A 20928-nucleotide genomic window follows, 5' to 3' on the forward strand; every position below is an offset into this window, starting at 1 on the left:
AGCGAAATGAGAAGATTTTGTTCCGTCCTGGCAAGCAGGACTGCTATTCATCACCATTCAAGTGGACAAAAAAGGACTGAGAGCAAATCACAGTAGGTTCATGTGATCTCCAAAGGTATCTGAGAAATATTTATTTTATTCCTAACTTCAGTCATCCTTTCAAAATCACTTTCCCACCAAGCAAAGAATATAATCACGTTCTTTTAATTTAACTCCTCCTGTCATTGATGCCTGCTGAAGATGGATGGATGACCAGTGATTTTCTTACCAATAAGAAATCTAAGTATTTAAAAAAAGAGCGCAATCCTGTATAACAAAATTTATCTGAGATATGTTGATGTACGTAACCCACTCTGAAAGTAATTCTATAGAAACTACGGCAGAGAAAACAGTAACACTATTTGATTGAGCAAATTCTCAGCTACAAAACACTAATTTTCAACACAGACACCACCATTAGCTACATATTTTCACCAGCAATGAGCAAAAGACTACATGCTGTACTCATAACAATCTGCACCAGTGGAGGTGACCCACTGCCACCGTTGTCAATGCTGAAACACACCACACTTTGCCTAACTATATCCACCGTCTGGTCTCCATAAATATTCAGCAAGCATCAGTGAATGTCAATGGGTGTAATGCCTATGAGTTGTGCCAGGATAGGTTCAAGTTGGATATTAGGAAAAATTTCTTCTCAGAAAGAATGGTGAGGTATTGGAACAGGCTGCTCAGGAAGGCTGTGTAGTCATCATCCCTGGAGGTTTTCAAGAAAAGCGTAGATAGTGCACTAAGTGACACTGCCTGGAGCAGTCACAGGCGTGGGTTGATGGCTGGACTAGATGATCTTAGTAATCTTTCCAATCTTAATAATTCTATGATTTTTTCCCCATATGGAGGAATTCAATTCCACTCCCTTTGCTTCATATATCCTTCTGTCAGATACCATTTTGACAGACTACCCTCTTGCTGACATCTGTCACACAGCAACAGAATTGGAATATTTGTGGGAAGGTTCAACTTTTAACTGCCATACCACCACCATCCACCTCTCATGTCATGGGTCAACATAAAACACATAGAACAGGAGGCATTACTTTTGGAGCAGCCCTCATACATAAGGAGGGAATCAGAATTCATTATATTCTTTCTATAGACAAAATATCAGAGAATATAAATTCAGAAAGCTGAGTGATATGACAATCACCTTTATTTGGAGCACAATTTTTTGCCACAATCTGAAATCAAAAGACACCAGATAGCTTATGAGTAAAATCCACTGAGCTCAACCAAATTGGTTGAAACAGTACAAGGTATTTTTCAGGAAGCATTTTCTTGAAGATGAATATGAAAAGTCCTTCGGAAGATGGATAGTACTGGAAACCTTAAGTATTCCTTGACTTCCCCCCCACCTCCCCAAAAAAATCTTCAACTCAGCAGAGAAGTCAAAGTTGCTCTAGTATAAGAGCTGATGGTCATTACATCTGCTGTTTTTCAGAGTGGCCCTCCAGTTGGACTCCTCTCACTACATGCATCACTACTGCTGGACAAACAACTACCTTACATCTGACTTGGGATAAGACTTCATCACCTTAAACTAGATAATCATTGAAGGATTCTTCAAAATGAACTATTCTAAGATTTCTACACAAGCTATTTTCTGAGAGAGGCATTGGGAACAGAAGTGTGAAGAGTATAAGGTGCAGAAGAAAGAGGTATTAGTTTTATTTTTATTTTTAATATAACAAATATAGCCAATGAGGATTCTTAGTTCCAGTTGTTCTATTGCTGCACATAGTTCTACACCATTTCTTCCCACCTTTCTACTTCTCAGACAGAACCGGAGGTTTTTAAAAGACCACTATTTAAAAAGTGACTGTTACACAACATTGTCTTGAGGTTAATTAAAATATACTAACAATAAATTCAACTTTTCAGTACAATTTATATTGCTTTGAGATACATGACTATGCTTCTTAATTCAATTCTTTCCCTCAGTAAATGGCAAATTAAATTTGCTACAAGAAATCAAGAAAGATCAAATGAACTGTAAAGAAGGTTGCTGTTGTTAATCAGGAAAAGAGGCAAAGCAAAAGAGAAAAGAAAGATGAGAACAAAAATGTCCCATAAAGAAGAAAAGGGTTGAATGGGATCAGACGTAAAAGAAGGAAAAGATAAAGAAAGAGGTGCAGCAACAAATTTGGGTGTAAAAGATAGGAGAAACAAGTATAAGGAGGTGTAATATCTGGACTTGTTTAATATGTTACTCTCAAACCAAACAAAAATTGCCAGAAGATGATGGTGAAAAAGTTAAAAAGAAAGTGAAAAATAAAACACATTTGTTTGATCTTTAATCGATACCAGCCTTATGATGTAATCTCAACAGAAAGAAACTAAGCTCAGGATGGGGACCATGCTTATTTAGATCATCTGCAACTAAAACAAAGGTGTTTCTGGAAATAGCTCTGATTACTTTCTCTGAGTGAATGTCTGCCTTGGTTCCAAAGTATGCTTTGGAGGATGGTAAGCAGATGTAGGAGCTCTTACTTTGCATAAGTCAAAGCTCCAAAACCTCAGAAGCTGAAACTGTGGTCATACACAGAATTCTGACACTTTCTCAGAATCTGTGCTTTTAATTATCGTATCACATTCAGTATGATATGCATCTTTATTCATGAGAAAAAAAGTACAACGGTAAAAAAAAAAAACCAACACGGAATGTTCTCCTGTGCTTCTATAATACTTCAAAGTGGGATCAAAGTAGTTACATCTGCTGCACCATATTTAATTTTGCTATAATTCTTCACTCAGATTTTCACATTACAAACTAAGAAGGTGCTTTCACTGTATACTGTTCAATGGCACAGTAATAGAACATCCTCCTTTCTTTATTCCTCTCTAATTTCCCTCCAAATACAAATCAAAACTAATGTTTGATTAAATGTTCATCTTAAACTTCTTTCACTTGCAGTGGTTTCCTATGAACCTACGTTTTCCTAATTTTTTCTGTCTAATTTTATCTGTTTTTTTATGCTATCATGCATTTGCATTACTGGTAAACTACAGCGTGCTTTTGTTTTTTTTGTGTGTGTGTGTGTGTGTTCTTCTTTTGCTTTTTTTGTCTTTTTTTTGTTTGTTTGTTCGTTTGTTTTTGCACAATAGAAATAGAATTTTTACTGAAAGGAATCACCCACCTTTGCAGACGTAACAGTATAACCTAAATAACTCACAGTCAAAGCACCGCTCTAATTGTAGATTGCTAGCTTCCAGTAAAAATGTGTTTTCTGTCCTCCATTAGAGAGCCAGAGAACATTCTAGTTCACATTGCTTGCAACCTTATTTCCTTTACTTGACAGTCCTTAAAAATGGCTTATCACATTATGGCAACATTTGCTGAAAATTCCTCTCAGAATAGGAACACTTCTAATAGCTAATAGACACTTCTAATAGCTCAGAAGAAAACTCCTGGGAACAGAAGACACTATTATAAATACCTGTGTTATTTAACTGCTTAATTTTCTTCATCATTAACTAATTACACATACCTTGCAATTGATTTTATTCTATAAGTATGAAGTAGACTAGACATGCAGAAACAAATAAATTCCTTATTGCAAGGGACACAATAACCACTTCATAGTCTGCAATTCAACTGTTTAACAATTCTCCTAAAAATAGCCTACTACAGAGAGTATCAACTTGAACATGTACACAACTAAAAAGCTAGGATTTGCTTCTTTAATCTCTAGGTTTAAAAACAATCACTAATCACACACAGCTTTTAAAAAAGCCTGATGTAATACAATACATTATCTGAGGGTTCAGACCAACAACAAATACTGCAATATGTAATACTCTGGTATCTCATTATGGAGACAAGAGCACCACTTTCCTTGCCATCTTAGTTCGTCAGAAACTAAGAAGGGAAAAAAAACTAAGAAAGAAAAAAAAAAAACCATTCCCACAATGAGGTCACATAATATTGGAAATCATTTTCAATGTCAATTAACTAGAGCTCATTACACAAAAGTAATTCTACAGTACTCTTCTTTAGTTTCTTTAGTTCTGTACTTTCTGCTTTTTTTTAATTTTTCTCCCCCTTTCACATTCTGTAGTAATCCAGTCCTTTCAAAATCATCTTTGCTGACAGTTGGGTTTGTTCAGGTTTTTGGGCCTGTTTAGCTTGGAGAAGAGAAGACTCCAGGGAGTCTTCACTGCAGCCTTCAAGAACTTGAAGGGAGCTTACAACCAGGAGGGGGACCGACTTTTTACATGGTCTGATAGTGATAGGACAAGGGGGAATGGCTTTCAACTGAGAGCATAGTGATTCAGATCAAATATCAGGAAGAGTTTTTACTCAGAGGGTGGTGAGGTGCTGGAACGGGTTGTCCAGAAAAATAGTAGATGCCCCATCTCTGGAGGTGTTTAAGGGCGGGTTGACGAGGCCCTGGGCAGTGTAATCTGTTGAGTAGTAATCCTGGCCACCGTGAGAAGGAGGAGGTTGGAACTAGATATCTTTAAGTTCCCCTCCAAACTAAGACATTCTCTGACTGTATGATATTTCTTCCATCAACAAGGTCAAAACCCCAATCAGTCATTACTTCCTAAACTGCAAAATTTCTCTATGATAATAAAGAAGATTATTACAAGATGTTCAAACTTCTTTTAATGCTATGTAAGAATCAAAGCATTTTTTATTAAACGTAGTGCTTTAATGGTGAAAAAAAAAAATCTGTTCTTATGCAAACAACTTTATAATGTCCCTCGTGACCTCAGTTTTCTTATGTACGTTTGTGGTTTTTTTTCCCCAGGGGAAAAGAAATTTGCTTTTGTTTTTCAGAAAAGCAGCGCTCATTATAGCACAAGTCAGGTCAACCTCTTTTTAAAAGGTGGGCACCAAAAAATACTACTCCACCATTCTCCTTCATTCAGTAGCAGTCACTCATGGCTTCCTAGCTGACCCTAAATTTGGCACCAGCTTCTTTGGTCTTCCTTCAAAAAAAGAATCCTTCCTCCTGTTAACTCTGAAACTTTGGCACACATTTGCTCTGTGCTCATCTCAGAAATTTTCTAGTTCCTATTATGCAGGAGATTCACAAACCATTACGCTGTTCTCATTCTTCTAACAAGCTGTGTTGCAGGATCTTCCTCAGCATGTTAAATTGCTCTTATAAAAGAAACTACTTCACACTCCTTGTAGGGAGAGTTATTCACCTGACATACACAGCAGCTAGAGCAAGGCAAAAAAGCAGCCTTACTTCCCTGCTGTCCAAACACACCTTTCTTAATAAAACATGAAATAACAAAGTTAACAGCTGAGCAAACAAAACAGGTGCTCTCCATTACAGCTTCAATTACTATTTGTGCAAATAAACTACAGACTATAGTGGAAGGGCACTATTTATAGCTCTAGACTTAGGTGTCTTGTTTTTGGTAGCCCACCAACACACCAAGCAAGAATTTGCTGTTAATTCCAAAAAAACACAATGCTCTACTGCAATTCAGAAACATAATTCAACTTAGAAAGTTTATATATGTTTACATGCATATAGATTTCATGCATGTATTCCTTTCACAACTTACTGATTTTTTTTCCTCGACTGTGCTATTGACATTCTGCATATGTTCACTTTAACCGTAACAGACATTTTAAAAGTCTCAAGTAATTTTTATTGTTAGATTCTTCAGCACAGCATTACAGATAAAAGTTAGGCACGAATGCCTTGAGTATTCATATCAATATGCAATATCAAATCAGAACGCTGTGAATTTTTATCTTCATAGCAAAGAAGTGCACACAAATTGTATAAGAAAAACACAAGAAGTAATTATAATTATACATTTTTGTGCTTGCTTCATATGTCAGTTCTCAGGCCACACCGAATCCTTATTTCAAGCAGATTTTTAATAATAAGAAGAATTAAATTAAGAATTAAGAAGAATTAAGAATTCTTATTAAGAAGATACTAATGCTAAAGACCACTGATTACAAACTGAAGTGATGCCATGTCCCAGCTACCCCATTTTCAGGTTAAGTCAAGACTTAAGAATATTACTGAAAATGTCTACTGTAAGAGGAAAGAAGAGGTTGTGTACAATTGTACCACCGCTCTACGTGTTAAAATAAAGAATTGTGCTTGGTTTGGTTATCAACACTGTATATATATCTGAAATCAGTGCTAATCTCCAGACTTTCATAGCAATGCAAAATGTATAAAAATATACATTTTATACAGTTACACAACTTATACACATATACAATTACATAACTATTAACATACTGCAGGAATAAAACTACATGAAGGATAAGGACAGGCAAATACAATCACCCATGCAAGACAGCAAACAGTTTATACTGTGCAACTTTCATACACTTGTGTCCTGTCGCATTCAAGCTATTACTTAAGAGAAGGCACTCTTTCATTTTAAACAGAAAGTTGAAGACATGAAGTTCACAAAATGAGTCCCCAAATGTGGAACAAACAAAGATTAAATGCCATTACGAGGAAGCAATTAGAGCTTAACAGCCTACATTAGGTTTTTACTCTAGGCTTTCGTTGGGTTTTGGGGTTTGGTGGTGAGGGAGGGGGGTAAGAGGAAAAATGCAGTTCTAAGATCAAGGGGTATTAGAAAAGCAAGTCACTTATTTGAGTCTTTTTCCTAAGTGGTTAAAAGAACTATGCAGCAGCTCCACAACCCCTTTTTATATGTACACCTGGGAAGAATACTGAATCCTGTTACTTTCCTCAGTGTTACCCTGATGTGGTTTAGACCAGATGTTTAAATGTTACAGTATGTACATTTTCTTCTCTTCTTCCAAGGCAAAAGCAAAATAAGAGGAATATTTGACTTCACTCCACAAGAGACCTATTTAATAGTTTGGCGGTTATGTAAGTAAAGGTAGCTTGGCTAAGTCAATGTTGACGACATACAGAACGACATGATCCTAATGAGTTGGAAAATATTGGCTCTCATGAGATTCAACCAGATGCTACTGCGCTGAGAAAGCTACTGTATTATTGAATTTCATTTTTATGAGGTAAAATTTATTATTCAACCATTAAGGTATCCCACATGAAATCTTGCATAAAATAGTTTTACAGTTACTTTCTGGAAAGTAGATTTTATTTTAACTTTAAGACATCATTTACATGAGGGATTCAAATGCCTATTTGATCACCTTCAATAGAGAAATGTAAGGTCTGCAAGCAATTTTCCCAAAAATACCAGATTAATAGAACCGAACTGTCAACAAAATAATGAACTACCTGAACAGGACAAGGAAAAAGTGGTAGCAAGTTCCAGTTTTCCAGAGTAAACTAAAGCCATGTGTGACTGTGTGTATGTTTTTTTGGCAGGCTGAAATGGTTAGAAAACTGAGTGCTTCGGGTACACCAACTAACAAATGAGAAAATGCATGATGAAATTACTCCAAAGGATTAATTATGCTCAACTTCTAAAAGAGTGTGATAATATTTACCAAAGTTGTAGTATTTTGCATAATCATTCTTGAAAAATATAAAATAGTAAAAAAAAATTATTAGCATCATTAATAAATCCACTTGTAGAAAACACAGAAAGCACAACGTATTTTGTATTTGTGTTTCTTTTTACATGCAGAGTGGACAAAATGGAAAATAGGGATGTTTCTCAAGCATGAGCAAGTATAATAAGTAACATACTATTTAACTACCACATCAACATTCTATTGTGCTTATATAGGGAAAGAATTATAAAAATAGCTTGGGTAAACAAAATAAACTAATCCTCAATGAGTTATGTCCAAATTGAAGACAAAATTCATTGCTTTCAAAATTCCACTAAATAGCTAGTGATATCCATACATTCCAAGTCAGTTGTAATGATAAATCTGCCTGATGCAGAATTATATTGTTTCAAGGTAGGTATGGCACAACGCTTATGCACAACACTTATGCACAGGGTAGCATTACAATAATTACTAACATAAAAAACACACACCTTTAAGTACTTGCATTAATTTATGCTCCACACATTCTGACAGTCTACAGCCTGTGTCGTTTTAGTGGTAGCTTTAAGATAACAAGCCTTATTAATGTAAGAAACCAAAATACACACATTTGCTTTTAAGACTTCAAAACTCATTTTTTCAGCTTCCTTTCTTTTTGACAAGTTAATCAAAAGAAACTGATGAACTCTAAAATCAAAAGTCTATCTGATGAAGGCATAATATCTAACAACCAACAACTCCAAAATACTTGAGGAAAGTGATTTTCTCCTGACTGATGAAGGTTTCTGGAAAACAGAGCAAACAATTTTATCTTATTATATTCCTTGAATCTACTTGCATGAAGAACTGCATACTGAAGTGTTTGAGAGTTTTTTCTGAATCACATGACCTTCATCCTCAGCTAGTTTGGAGGAAGTTGTGGAGCCAAAAAATATTACTGAAGTAACCACAGCACCAAACATCACATACCAGCTTTAACTTCTATCTTCTATGCTTCTGGGATACACAGTGCAGACGTACCTTTTGAAGTTGCATCCAGAGTATCTTTCAGCAGTTATGCCAGCAGACAGATTCCCAGAGCATGCCTCCAAAGCATGCCTGAGACTCTCAGGAGCATGTCAAAAGGCCAACGGACACATGCTCTTCTTTGATATATTCACCTCTTCCTGCAATTCATGCATCTATACTTGTCTACTAATTTTTGAACTCTTTGACTTTTACTGGTTTTCTACTTTAACTGTTCATTCAACACAAGTAGTAAACACAGATATAGGCAGTTGCAAAAAAAAAAGTAAAAAAATGGCAACCATTTGAGACTAGCTATGTGACAGAAACAAAGAAAATATAAAAGAAAAAAAGATTAAGTCCCATATCTTCAAAACTGGTAGATCAGATTGGAAGGATAAAACACACCTTGTCTTGGAAGGCACAGTCTGCTCATAAGGATAAAAAAGCAAGGTGGTGTACTGCAAATCAAAGAGCAAAATCTGGTTGCCCAAATGATAAGGCAGGCTTGCTGGCAGTCTCCTGATCATTCAAAATAAGACGACAAACTAAATATGTCCCTTCTTTTTCAGAGTAAAGTCATGTCTGGTTGCTTTTTATTTATTTTTAACAGGGGAATAAGAACCTCAAGATAGACAAAGCTGTTTGCCCTACTACTTATGACTGAAACTAACGGATGGCTTTTTGAAGTTGGAAAATGTAAAAGGTAGAATATAATTTGGGCAACACTAATCATGAAACACAGATTATGATTCCAAAATAATCCACTGCCCAGCTACTTCTAGACCCACTACAGGAGCCATCAGTCCATTAAATGCCTATCTGCACAAGCCTAGAAGAGCCCATTGGTGCTGTCTACGAGTGTTCCAAGTGCCCATGATCTGTACAGGTAGCCATACACACATGCAAGTGTACTCTATCACCTGGCATTATCAATAATAATTTGTATACATCATCTTTGAAACTGTCCATCAAACATTTGCATGCAGCTGTGAAATTCTGCCTTAGCCTCCTCTCCAGTGCGCTATCCAAACTTTGCTCCTTCAACCACTTTCAATGGAAACACATGTAAAGACCCAGTAGGTCTCAATAGCCCTCCAAAACTCTCCATTTTCTTTATAGCCTCTCTAAAACAGGGAGCCACCAAACCAGGTGCTCACTGCAGGTTCAGCCTCACCACAAAAGGAAGTATCAGTAATCCTTGAGATGGATTTCTGATCACCAAAAATGAGGCAAAGCCTAAATCTTGCCTCTGAAAGGAAGACATAGAGAAATAAAAATCAGTCAGATATTTAACATCAATTTAAGACTACAATGCTGAGAAAAATAATAAATCACTATAAGGTTACAGATGTTAGGTATATAAAGATGAGGAGTAACTGTGATGAGTAACTGGATACTACGGAAAGACTGAGTACCTAGTCAAAGGCTTTAACTACAGTACAAATAGGAAATAAGTTCAAAATTCACTCAACTGCAGTTTTGTGTTGGGGAAGCTAAGATGAATGTTAGCATATCAGTATCAGTGATTAATAGCTGTGCCTTTTTTAATATTTTTTAAAAATCCCAATAATATGTTCTTTCTTGCTGTGCTACTTTCATAGTTATTAAAAAACTCAGCCAAAAAAGAATTCAAGTTCCCCACATAATTATAGACACCCACACATATATAGATGCTACCATTAAAGTATATGCAATCCACCTCTAAGTATAAGCACTATTTACAAAGCATGATCTTAATTTTTTTCCAAATGTATTCCAACATAATGTTGTAGACTCACAGAATGAAACAAGCTGAAGGTTACAGCAAATTGGTAGACAGAAATCATTTCACTGCTTTGAGTTCAAAACTCTTTTCATCTATTTAATGTGAATTACAACTACAGGAACATATAATTTATTAGGACAAGCACTAAGCCACAATAAGAGAAGATCAAAACAAGTATGACAACAAGCATGCTGTTCATTCACTTCAAGTACTTAAAATTTGTGCTCCAGATCTCTAATAAATGAATTTGCAGAATAGGGTAGTTGTATTACAGTTCTCCAGACTGGAGGACAGAAACCATACTAAATGATAGAACAAGTTACTTCGAAACTGCGAACCCTAAGGCCACCTAATTGATCATATGATGCATTTTCACATCCGTCCGGAGAGTAGATTTTAAGCCTACTACCTTTAGAAGTAATGGTACTTGAAAGTAAAACCCCACAATCGCATCCTTTTGTGACTACACGTAAACAAGGAATGAAAAGAATCAATGAGACTTTTCAGAAAGTAGAAAAAACTAAACATTTCTTAATAAAAGTCCTTATTCACAATTATTCCAAGAATTGTACAAAAATTTGGGCAATGTCATATCAGTAATGACATCTAAATACAAGAGCCTTTCCCAGTTTTCAAAGATGAAACTTAATCTCTTTATTAGCACCCTCCTGGCTCCGTTTTTAAATCCTTTACTTCTAGTACCAGCAGATAATCTTGGATAAAGTCTTAAAAAACAGTATTTAAATTAATACACCAACATTAATGAAATAGTTTTGCACACAGGACAAGAGAAAGAAGGACAGGAAAAGTAAATCTTCTGTTTTCCTAACTTTAGCCATAACGAATAAAATCATTCAGGGAAACAAGCGAGAAGTATACGCCAATATTTAACACACTGAGAAAATACCAATACTACAGTGACCACAATTAGCAAAATACCAAATGCAGTCAATCTGAAGAAGCCCCAATTTATATACGAGCTAGATAATGCAGACCTATATTCATTAAAACTGTTACACACAGACAATGAATCCAGGTGATAGTCTCAGCATTTTATCAGTAAGGACAATTTCTTTCCTGAAATCCCTGGATATTTTCCAAAGGAATGATAGGTAGCAAATTTCATTATTTACATCATCACCTCTGAGACTCATATGTCTTTAGCTGTTTCACAACAGAAACATTTATTTGTGGAACTAGATGAAAAACATACACAGATCTTTAAAAAAAAAAATCAACTTTTATTCACCATTGATTAATAAAGCCTTTAATAATCCAGTATTTTTTATTTTATCCAACAGCTTCACCTCAAAATGATCTTCAGTTACAACATTATACCATATAAGGTAGAAAGGGTGGATGTTTTAGATGAGGGAATTATGGAAAAATTATTGTATATGGGAAAATTAAATGTATCCAGAATTTGGTGCCAAGGAGTGAAGCTCAGAGGCTTAGCTTACATCCTGGATTCCAAGCATTAGCTATAAATACTCACATACACACAAAAAACATTCTGTATGTTAACTACTTTATGTAAAAACCTGGATTTAAAGGATATAGTTGCATACACATTTGCTAACAGTGCTCCATACCATAATCAAGATATTAATCTGACATACTTGACCAAAAGTATCACATATTTACCTGAAGACTGGAAAACTTCATTCAGTAAAGCTTCATTGATGGCCACAGAACTGACATTTCCAACAGGATGACACCAGCTCTGATAAATAGTTTGGAGGAGAAGGGTTTGAGCTCTAGTTGCTTGAATTGTCAAATTCGGAAGTTCAAATATGCATTCTGTTAGAGGGACATGAGCTCTCTTGGTCCTGTTTAAAATATTGAGAGAAAAAAATCATTAGTTTGATGCAGAAGAATAACAATTCAAAAGCTGAATTATAGAATAGCAGACTATGAGCAATTAAATCTATAGAGACAATAATGTGACTATTAAAATTCCATCTCGAAAGAGCTTATTCTACTTATACTGAAATTCACTCAAGATAGGAGTTCTGTTAAATACCTTAACTTTACATCATCCTATAAAATGTGAGATAAAATAACTATTTTTATTTAATTAACTCCTTGTTTTAAAATACTGAAATAAAAGCACATCAGCAAAATAAAAGGTACTCAAAATCATGCAAATTACTAAAAAAATCTGTTCAAAGCTTTATAGGAAATAAGTTTATTTCAAAGCTTACTGTGAATCAGTAAACAAAATATTTCTAGTGATACAAAAACCTATATAGACAATAATCAACCTATATAAACAATAATTATACAATTAAGTACAAAACAAAAATCCACATTTACCTCCATATTCCATAGTTAGCTGACATACTAGATTCACTAGAAGTTTCCATATAGGTTCTAATATTTTTCAATCCTTTTAAATTTATAACCTAGTAGGAAGCTTCAGGGCACTAGGAGAGCAGGTAAAGCTAAAGGACATTCTGGAAATAAATTCTTCTGTGACATCATAGCCCAGTACCAACAGGAGGGCTCTTAATAACTACATAGAAGTAACTTCCCTTTTCTTCCTCATACTTATATTATTACTCTTATTATTTATGCAATTATCCTACATTTGAAAACAAGGGTTTATAGAATCACAGAACGGCCAGGGTTGGAAGAGATCTCAAGGATCATGCATTTCCAACCCCTGCTACATGCAGGGCCGCCAACTTCCACGTTTAATACTAGACCAGGCTGCCCAGGGCCCCCATCCAATCTGGCCTTGAACACCTCCAGGCATGGGGCATCCACAACCTCTCTGGGCAGCCTGTTCCAGTGCCTCACCACTCATAGTAAAGAACTTCCCCCTGACATCCGACCTAAATCATCCCTCCTTCAACTTAACACCGTTTCCCCTTATCCTGCTATTATCTACCCTTTCAAATAATTGATTCCTCTCCTGTTTACAGGCTCCCTTTAGGTACTGAAAGGCTGCAATGAGGTCACCCTGCAGCTCCCTCAGTCTGTCTTCATAGGGGAGATGCTCTAGTCCCCTGATCATCTTTGGACCCTCTCCAACATCTCCCTTTCTCATACTGGAGGCTCCAGACCTGGACACAGTACTGCAGATGAGGCCTCACAAGAGCAGAGTAGAAGGGGACAATCACCTCCCTGTCCCTGCTGGTCACCCCTCTTCTGATGGAGCCCAGGATACCGTTGGCCTTCTAAGCCGCAAGGGCACACTGCTGGCTCATGTTAAGTTTTTCATCTATCCAAACCCCCAGGTTCTTCTCCACAGGGCTGCTCTCAAGGACTGCTCCTTCCAGTCTGTATGGATGCCTGGGATTCCTCCGGCCCAAGTGCAAAACCTTGCACTTTGCTGTGTTGAACCTCATTAGGTTCACACGCATGGTTCTTCACTTCCACTCTGGGATCCTTTCCTGAAGCCCATTTACAACGCTATTATCTTTGTTCTAATAACCTCCTGCTCCAACACTGAGATCTACTCTTTCAATTTGAGCATTATTTTCTCTAGTGTCCCCAAAATATAATATACAACATACAGATGATCTTATCTGTATTATAGGAGTCTCCTTTTAAATATTCTGGGTGTACTTTTTAGAGTTCTTCAAAGTATATTAGATATAACTTAAGGTACTGGAACATCTCATAAGAGAAAAGGCCAAGAGAGCTGGGCTAGCTCAGCACTGGAGTAGAAGGAGTTCAGGGAGACCTCATCAGTGTCCATAAACACCTGAAGAGAAATTCCAAGAGGGCATGTGAGGGCTCCTTCCAGTGGTGCCCAGTGCCAGGAAAAGGGGCAGTGGGTACCAACTGTAGCACAGGGGCTCCCTCTGAGCACCAGGCAGCACTGCTGTGCTGGCACAGGCTGCCCAGAGGCTGTGGGGTCTCTTCCTTGGAGATGTTCAGAAGCCAGCTGGCCGTGGGCCTGGGCCCCCTGCTCTGGGTGTCCCTGCTGGAGCAGGAGTGGGCCTGATGGCACAAAGGCCTCTGCCAGCCTCAGCCATACTGGGGTTCTGTGTTTATCTCCACCATCAAGTAATTTAGACACTAAACATTGAAAGCAGGAAAAACATGCCAGGAGAACAGTGATGACGCGATTGTGACCTGTTTGGTTTTGGTGTTTTTGTTCACATTAGTCTTAATATTCCTTATGAACTCACATTTGCCATCTACTCTTTCAGCCCTTCTAAAGAAGTTCTCAATGCATCAAAAGCATAATTACACATTTTAAGCCCGTGCTAATCAGACAGACGATACAACCCACAGACATCAATGTAAAACACTGTAAGAACTGGGAAATGTGTAAAATTGGGGTGTTTGGTTTTTTTGCTTTGGTTTGGTTTGTTTTTTTTTGGCAGATAAGACCCGCTTATAAGCAGATCAACCATGAGACCCAGAATTTGTCCAGGTCTCATACCTAACAAGATGGTTATTAATATCAGAATATATGGCTTTTTTTTGGCCTTTTTTTTTTTTTCTTCAATGGCAAAGTTTGGTAAAACTGTTTGAAATGAACTATCAGTCTTTGAAATTCAGAACTCCCATATTTTGTATCTGCCTTTTAATTTGACAGCCATAAGGATTTTCCTAGAGAACCCAAGCAGATGACACACTGTCTGTGATTACTGCTCACAGTACATCAAAGGAGTACACAATATCCACAGCGCACTAGTTGGAAAACAAGAACTACTCAACAAGACATAATAGGAGACGAAAGCTGAAAAGTCAAGTCAAGTATGTAAAGATGCTGCCCAGTTTAAAAAATAATTTTAAAAAACCTAAAAAGAATCACTATGATCCAGACAACTGAAGGAAACTTACAACATAATGTACTCTGAAACACTGAGACTGCCCTCCATGGGACACAACTGGCCAAAAAAAAAAAAAAAAAAACCAAAAAAAAACCAACCACCACTCACTTCAGCTGCTCAGATAAATGCATAACCCCCAATATAGATGCACTACAGCTTTTTAGTCGCTGAAAGAAAAACTCTGGGCACCATGAAGAACACAGACAGGTATTACTAAACTCACAGGCTTCAGAGAGCTATGACAATAGCAGCATACAATGCAACAGCGGAACAGATTTCACTTTAAAAGTCTGACTATTAATTTCATAGCTACTGTACTGAGCTATATGAAATATAGAAGTTTCACATAAACTATTCCCTAAGGATAACTACAGTGTAGGAAATTTCTTTCAAACAATATGCAAAATTCTAAGCTTTTTGTACTTTAACAATCCCAGAGGAATGAAGTGCACTGTTCCTTTTCAGATAACTTGGGAGAAATAGGAAGCTGAAGAAAATAAATCCTTTTTTATAGAAAAAAATAAAGGCCATAAAGGTGTGGGGAGGGGAAATGTATTGTACCATGTGTGCAGCAAATGTTACTTAAAGGAAATTTTAACTAGACCTGGCTAGTGATGAAAGTACATGTATAATTCAGGATTTATTATGATAGTTTTGAAACACAAATAATGCATTTAAAAGAACTTAACATACAAGTCTGCTACCAGACTGCACCTGTTAATACAGAAAATCCATCATTAATAAGGTACTGAACTAAATTTAACCATAGTTTATGACTCAAGAGATATATTCAAGCAATGAGTGAAAATACAACTATATTTTTTTTCTCCAGTAAACTAAACCAGCATTTCAATACTCTATCATTAAATTTGTATTAAGCAACTGAGCACAACTTCTTATCAAAACTCACTGCCATATTAAAACAGTTATGACACATAGTTGGGTTCTAAAGCCACCAATTAAAGTGCAGGGTAAAATTGTAACAATAGAAATAACTATTTCTCAAATCTTTACACTCAAGAGTTAAGATGCAGTTCTGAACTTACGTTCATTTAACTGAACAGGTTAAAAAACTAGCAATTCTAACACCCTTCTCCAGGGGAAAATAAATCCTAATGTAACTAGCAGAATAGACTACTCATTAAAGCTAAACTTGGACAAATTCCAGAATAAATTTAAGGAAATATGAACAAGCAAGTCTTGCTATGTAGTGGCATGGAGTGAAAATGAATCTGTCCTAATTAAATGATTTCTAAATACACTTTGGTTGTACTCAGTTTGCTGACAAACTGTAATAAAGACTTGCTGAAATATCTGGATGAATCTGGAATACCATTAAAGAAAATAGTTTTCTTCACTGTTTTTGAATGAAACCATGAATTGGTCCTTATCTGCCATGCAGAGACACCAATGTTACCAACGCATGTTAAGTTCACAGGTCTGCTATGAAATATTTTCAGTTTGTAGACTTCAGGAACAGCAACTCATTCCTTTAAAATCAACACCTCCAAATGACTGAAAGAATATAGCAGTGAACAGCTGGCTCCAAAGGTTTATATAGAGTCCCCAATTGCAGAGCTGGAACCTGCAAAATGTTTCCAAAAATTTAATTTTTCTTATTACTCATATCCTGTACGGTAAAAAACTATTAGTTCATTTTTTCCAAAATAACAAAGCCAGTAACCTGCTACTAGAACCCAGCAACTGGGCCTCAAAAGAGCTTGAATGTAATTTAAGCACCTTAAGAATTTCAGTCAGCATTTGTGCACCTTTTCTCCTAGGCAAACAGAAAATGATGTTAGCTTTATATTCAACAGAAACAAAGTTTCACCTACACACATGTATCAAGTCCATGTTTCTACCTATTCTGATCCTTCATATCACAAAAATGACAATTTTGATCCTTTTACTTAACATCACTGAAGCAACTCCTACTGAAGAAAGCAAACACCACCAAAACTTTGAAGACAGCACTCAGGTAGAAGAAAGGGAAAGGAATTTAACCACCACTGTTTTGAACTATTTATTTTTTAAATGCAAAACTACTATCACTGTTACAAAAATAAAAAGCACAAAAAACAGCAATATGATAAAACCACATACACTACCAATACTTTTAATCTTATATTAACCATATATAGTTAATTGTACAAGAGAACCACATCACCAAATAATTAAACCTACTTTTAAAGACAATTTCAAAAACATCTCCAGAATTCATTCCTTCTAAACTTCTCAGGCTCTACAGGCATCACTAAGGAAGTCAGACCTCTTAGGTCACCTCATAAGCAGGTGAGACAGCTGCTGTTGCCTTTTGTATCTTATTTGTAGGAAGTACAGCTAGTAGTACAATTCATTACAAGGAAGAAAACAACTACATTGGAAATTTAACTTTTTTAAATGAATAAGCACATTTCTGCAAACTTCAAATACAGCAGTGGAAGGGAACAAAACACTTCAAAGCTGACTGTTGTCTATATTTTTTTTTTGGGGGGGAGGAGGGGGGCTCTTAGCATCACTTTTGGAATTGAAATTGACAGTGATAAAAAAAACTTTGCCAGTGTTAATTCATATATGAACTTCAGAAAGACAGAGATTTCCTTGAAACAATTATGAAAATAAAAAAAGCAGGCCAAGTGCAAACTTTTTTATCTTAGAAAGTGATCAGAGAATTTGCATTCTCAGTTCTCATTACAGCAAGAATATGAACAGAACAATAAAATTCAGCCCTGTACAGCAAAGCAAAAACAAATGGATTATTACAAGAACAACAACAAAAAAATGATTACTGATATCAAATATATAAGTAAGAAATCTTGCAAAAAAAAAAAATCATTTTGAAGCAAAGAAGCAAGAATCTGGACATGCATATTAGGAACTCGAAATTTTGGTTATTTTTACTCCATTTTTACGTTTTTCTGTTACAGGTGGACATTAAAAGTGATAAGAATAATATTACTTGCTTGTGAAGCAATAAGGAATTGAGTAGCAGTGACCTCAGTGGGATGGTTATTTTGTGATCTGTGAGACACCAGGAGAAAACACTGAAGGCTGCAAGAAAGAACAAAGACCCCTAAAAAAGCTAGGACAGGGTACTTTTAATTTAGGTAGGCTCAAATACAACCACATTAAGCATCAGATGAATACTGAAACCTCCTGGATTAAACGTTTAAGAGAGAAGGCAAGAAAGCAGTTTACCTCCACTACAAGTTCAGTCATTGGCTAACTACAGGCCTCACAATGCACAAGATTTTATCTAACTTCATTGACACCACCAAGAAGGGGCTGGGAGTTCAGTCTTATCTCTGGACTAAACATAAAGCTTCAACTTTGACAAAGAGCATTTTCTGAATTCCCTAGGATGTCTGAAGGAAAAACAGAGAACAAGGAATAAGAAACTCTCCTCACAGAATGTGATCAATGACTATTATGAATTTTTTTTTTTTTATTTTATTTTTAACATTTTATGTATCTATTCTTCCTTTGCTTCTCCAAGAAGTCTGCCACTTTTCACTTGAATCAAGGAATTTTTTAGTCATTTATGGAAATCAAAGGAATTTTAAAAAGAAGGAGAGGGGATGGAATGAATACGGCATGCTTTAGCTACATTACGTCTAAAGAGATCCAAATATGAAAAATTTGGTACTCATAACTGAGACTGAAAAACCCACATGAAAAAAAAAAGAAAAGTAGAAAGAAGACCACTTCCTATATGGAACAAGTGGTTTTATGAAGGTGGTACAGAGCGGATTGTACCAGAAGCAGGGCACTTTTACATCAACTACTTGAGCTACACCTGGCCTCTTCTCAGGAAAACTACTTGCCAGTAAAATATTGAAAATAGGGATATGGAAATCTGCTAGAACTTAGAGATGATTTAGCTGGAGATGCAAATAATCAAGACCACCAGATCCACCAAACGAAATCACATAAAATTTAAAACTATTATCAATAAACCTCTGAACAACGAAGTTACCTAACTGCTAAGAGAAAAAACAAAGTGTTACTTTTTTTGCAGCTTCTTTAAAGCAAGCATCATTGCTTTAGATACTACAATGTAACCAAATCTCAGAACCCGCAGGGGTGGAACAGAGTTTTGGAAACTGCTTTCCCATAAAGCGGTGCACTGTCCAGACACGCCACCTCTCCCCCTTCCTCTCCCCTCTTCCTCCCATTTCCCCCTCCACACGCTCCCAGAAACAGCAGCAACAGCCATTAAATCAATCCTCTAAATCTGCCACATAGAGCCATTTGGTTGTCATTAGCAGGTAAAACAGGGAGCCAGGAGGGCTCAGAAACACGTTGGGTGCTCAGTGAGGAAAGCTGCCACAACAGTCGCTTGCAGGACACGATGGCATAAACCAAGAGCTGGACATGAAAACTGCTGCCATATGACAAGGAGACATGCCTAAACTGCTGTTATCAGGAAAGCAAGAGCCACAATGGGCAGCCCTGAGAACAGCAAAGACTTCCATCTTCCTTTCATGCTGCCAAAAGTAAAAGCAGTTACTCTCAAAAAAACCAACTGCTCCAATCTGAAGGAAATTCACTCAACCACTCACCTAATAACATAGGCACTTACAGGTATTTTTGTAGAACTGAATTACCAGGAGCACAAATAAGAATATATATATATATATACATATTTATATTTTTAATAGAGATTTCTATTCAAAATGATCATTTAAAACTGCATTCTTTTTTTTTTTTCCTGAAGTTACTGTCATGTTGTCCTCCCTGTTTGCAGGGAAGCTGCAAGAGGAGGGAGCTCAAATACAAATCAGCTATCCCTAATAAATTAATTTCATAATGTACAGGTATTTCATCCTAGTCCATTCCAGCCAGGTAACAATTTTCAAATTTCAACTCAAATCAGTATACAACTGTTGTCTTACTCTTGAGAAATTACAGTACATTTGAATATTACAGATATGTTATTTAATAGAAACAGTTCCAAATACTCCCCAGTTCATGGGCCCTATGTATGGTGAGGACCACCCGATTTGCCAGAGCACAGCTATTCAGAGATGACCCTACCCCGCAGAATGAAAGCATCCAAAAAAAAAAAAAAAAAAAAAAAAAAAAAAAGAGTCCAAAGCTCTATTTTATGAGGAAGAAGAGTTGCTGCCCCATAAATTTGACTCCTCTCCAAAGCATGCAGATGTGAAGATGTCACAAAAATGCAGTCACGGAGAACAGAGGCTTTTTCTTTCCATCTGAATACATCTCCTTTGGTTAACCAGTCTTGTAAGCTAGGAACAGTGGCTTGTAAGAGATAACAGAGAAGGAGGAACATAAGGAGAAAGAAGGATTGAAAAGAAAATAGACTCCTTTTGCAGAGCCAGGAAGAGGAAAAACTTTGAGCAGGAGCAGATCTAAAGACTTCTCCGTCTCATGAAAAATTCTGTGTAACTCAGCATTCTTGTAATCCTTTTATAAACACTAAGAAAATCCCAGAAGACCACAGAGTTATACAAGGAAAGACACAATGCCCATGGATTTATCTTCCCCTCCCACATATCAGACTACAAAAGTTTCAGTACTTCACTATTCCTGTAAAAATCTTTTTTCTTTATATCCAATCTGAATCTGCCCTCATTTAGTTTGAAACTGTTTCCCCTCATCCCATCACAACAGACTCTACTAAAGAGTCTGTCCCCTTTCTTCTTACAGCTACCCTTTTAGATACTGTGAAAAGCTGCTAGCAGGTCTCCCCAGGGCCTTCTCTTCTCAATGCAGTCCCAGCTGCCTCAACCTGTCCTTGGAGGGGAAGCCTGACTTCAGCTCTTCTTTGGTTCTTCCTTTTTTGCCCAAAATGCCCTCCAAAATTCTCAAAAAAAAAAAAAAAAAAAAAAAAAAAAAAAAAAAAAAAA

The 20928-nt window shown here is 36.4% G+C and overlaps 1 protein-coding gene across 6 annotated transcripts in view; it reads right to left on the bottom strand.

Annotated features, from left to right (window-relative positions):
- Positions 1 to 20928, bottom strand: part of VPS13B (vacuolar protein sorting 13 homolog B) — a 417159-nt gene that overhangs the window by 317096 nt on the left and 79135 nt on the right. For all 6 annotated transcript variants that reach the window (XM_042834797.1, XM_042834830.1, XM_042834815.1 and 3 more), the window contains exon 17: positions 11907 to 12091. In XM_042834797.1, the coding sequence (XP_042690731.1) occupies positions 11907 to 12091 (185 nt within the window). The remainder of the gene's footprint in view (positions 1 to 11906; positions 12092 to 20928) is intronic.

Source organism: Centrocercus urophasianus, unplaced genomic scaffold, assembly GCF_019232065.1.
Source record: "Centrocercus urophasianus isolate 14NV4802_14NV808 unplaced genomic scaffold, USGS_Curo_1.0 seq_11, whole genome shotgun sequence".
In the NCBI taxonomy this organism is placed as follows: Eukaryota; Metazoa; Chordata; class Aves; order Galliformes; family Phasianidae; genus Centrocercus; species Centrocercus urophasianus.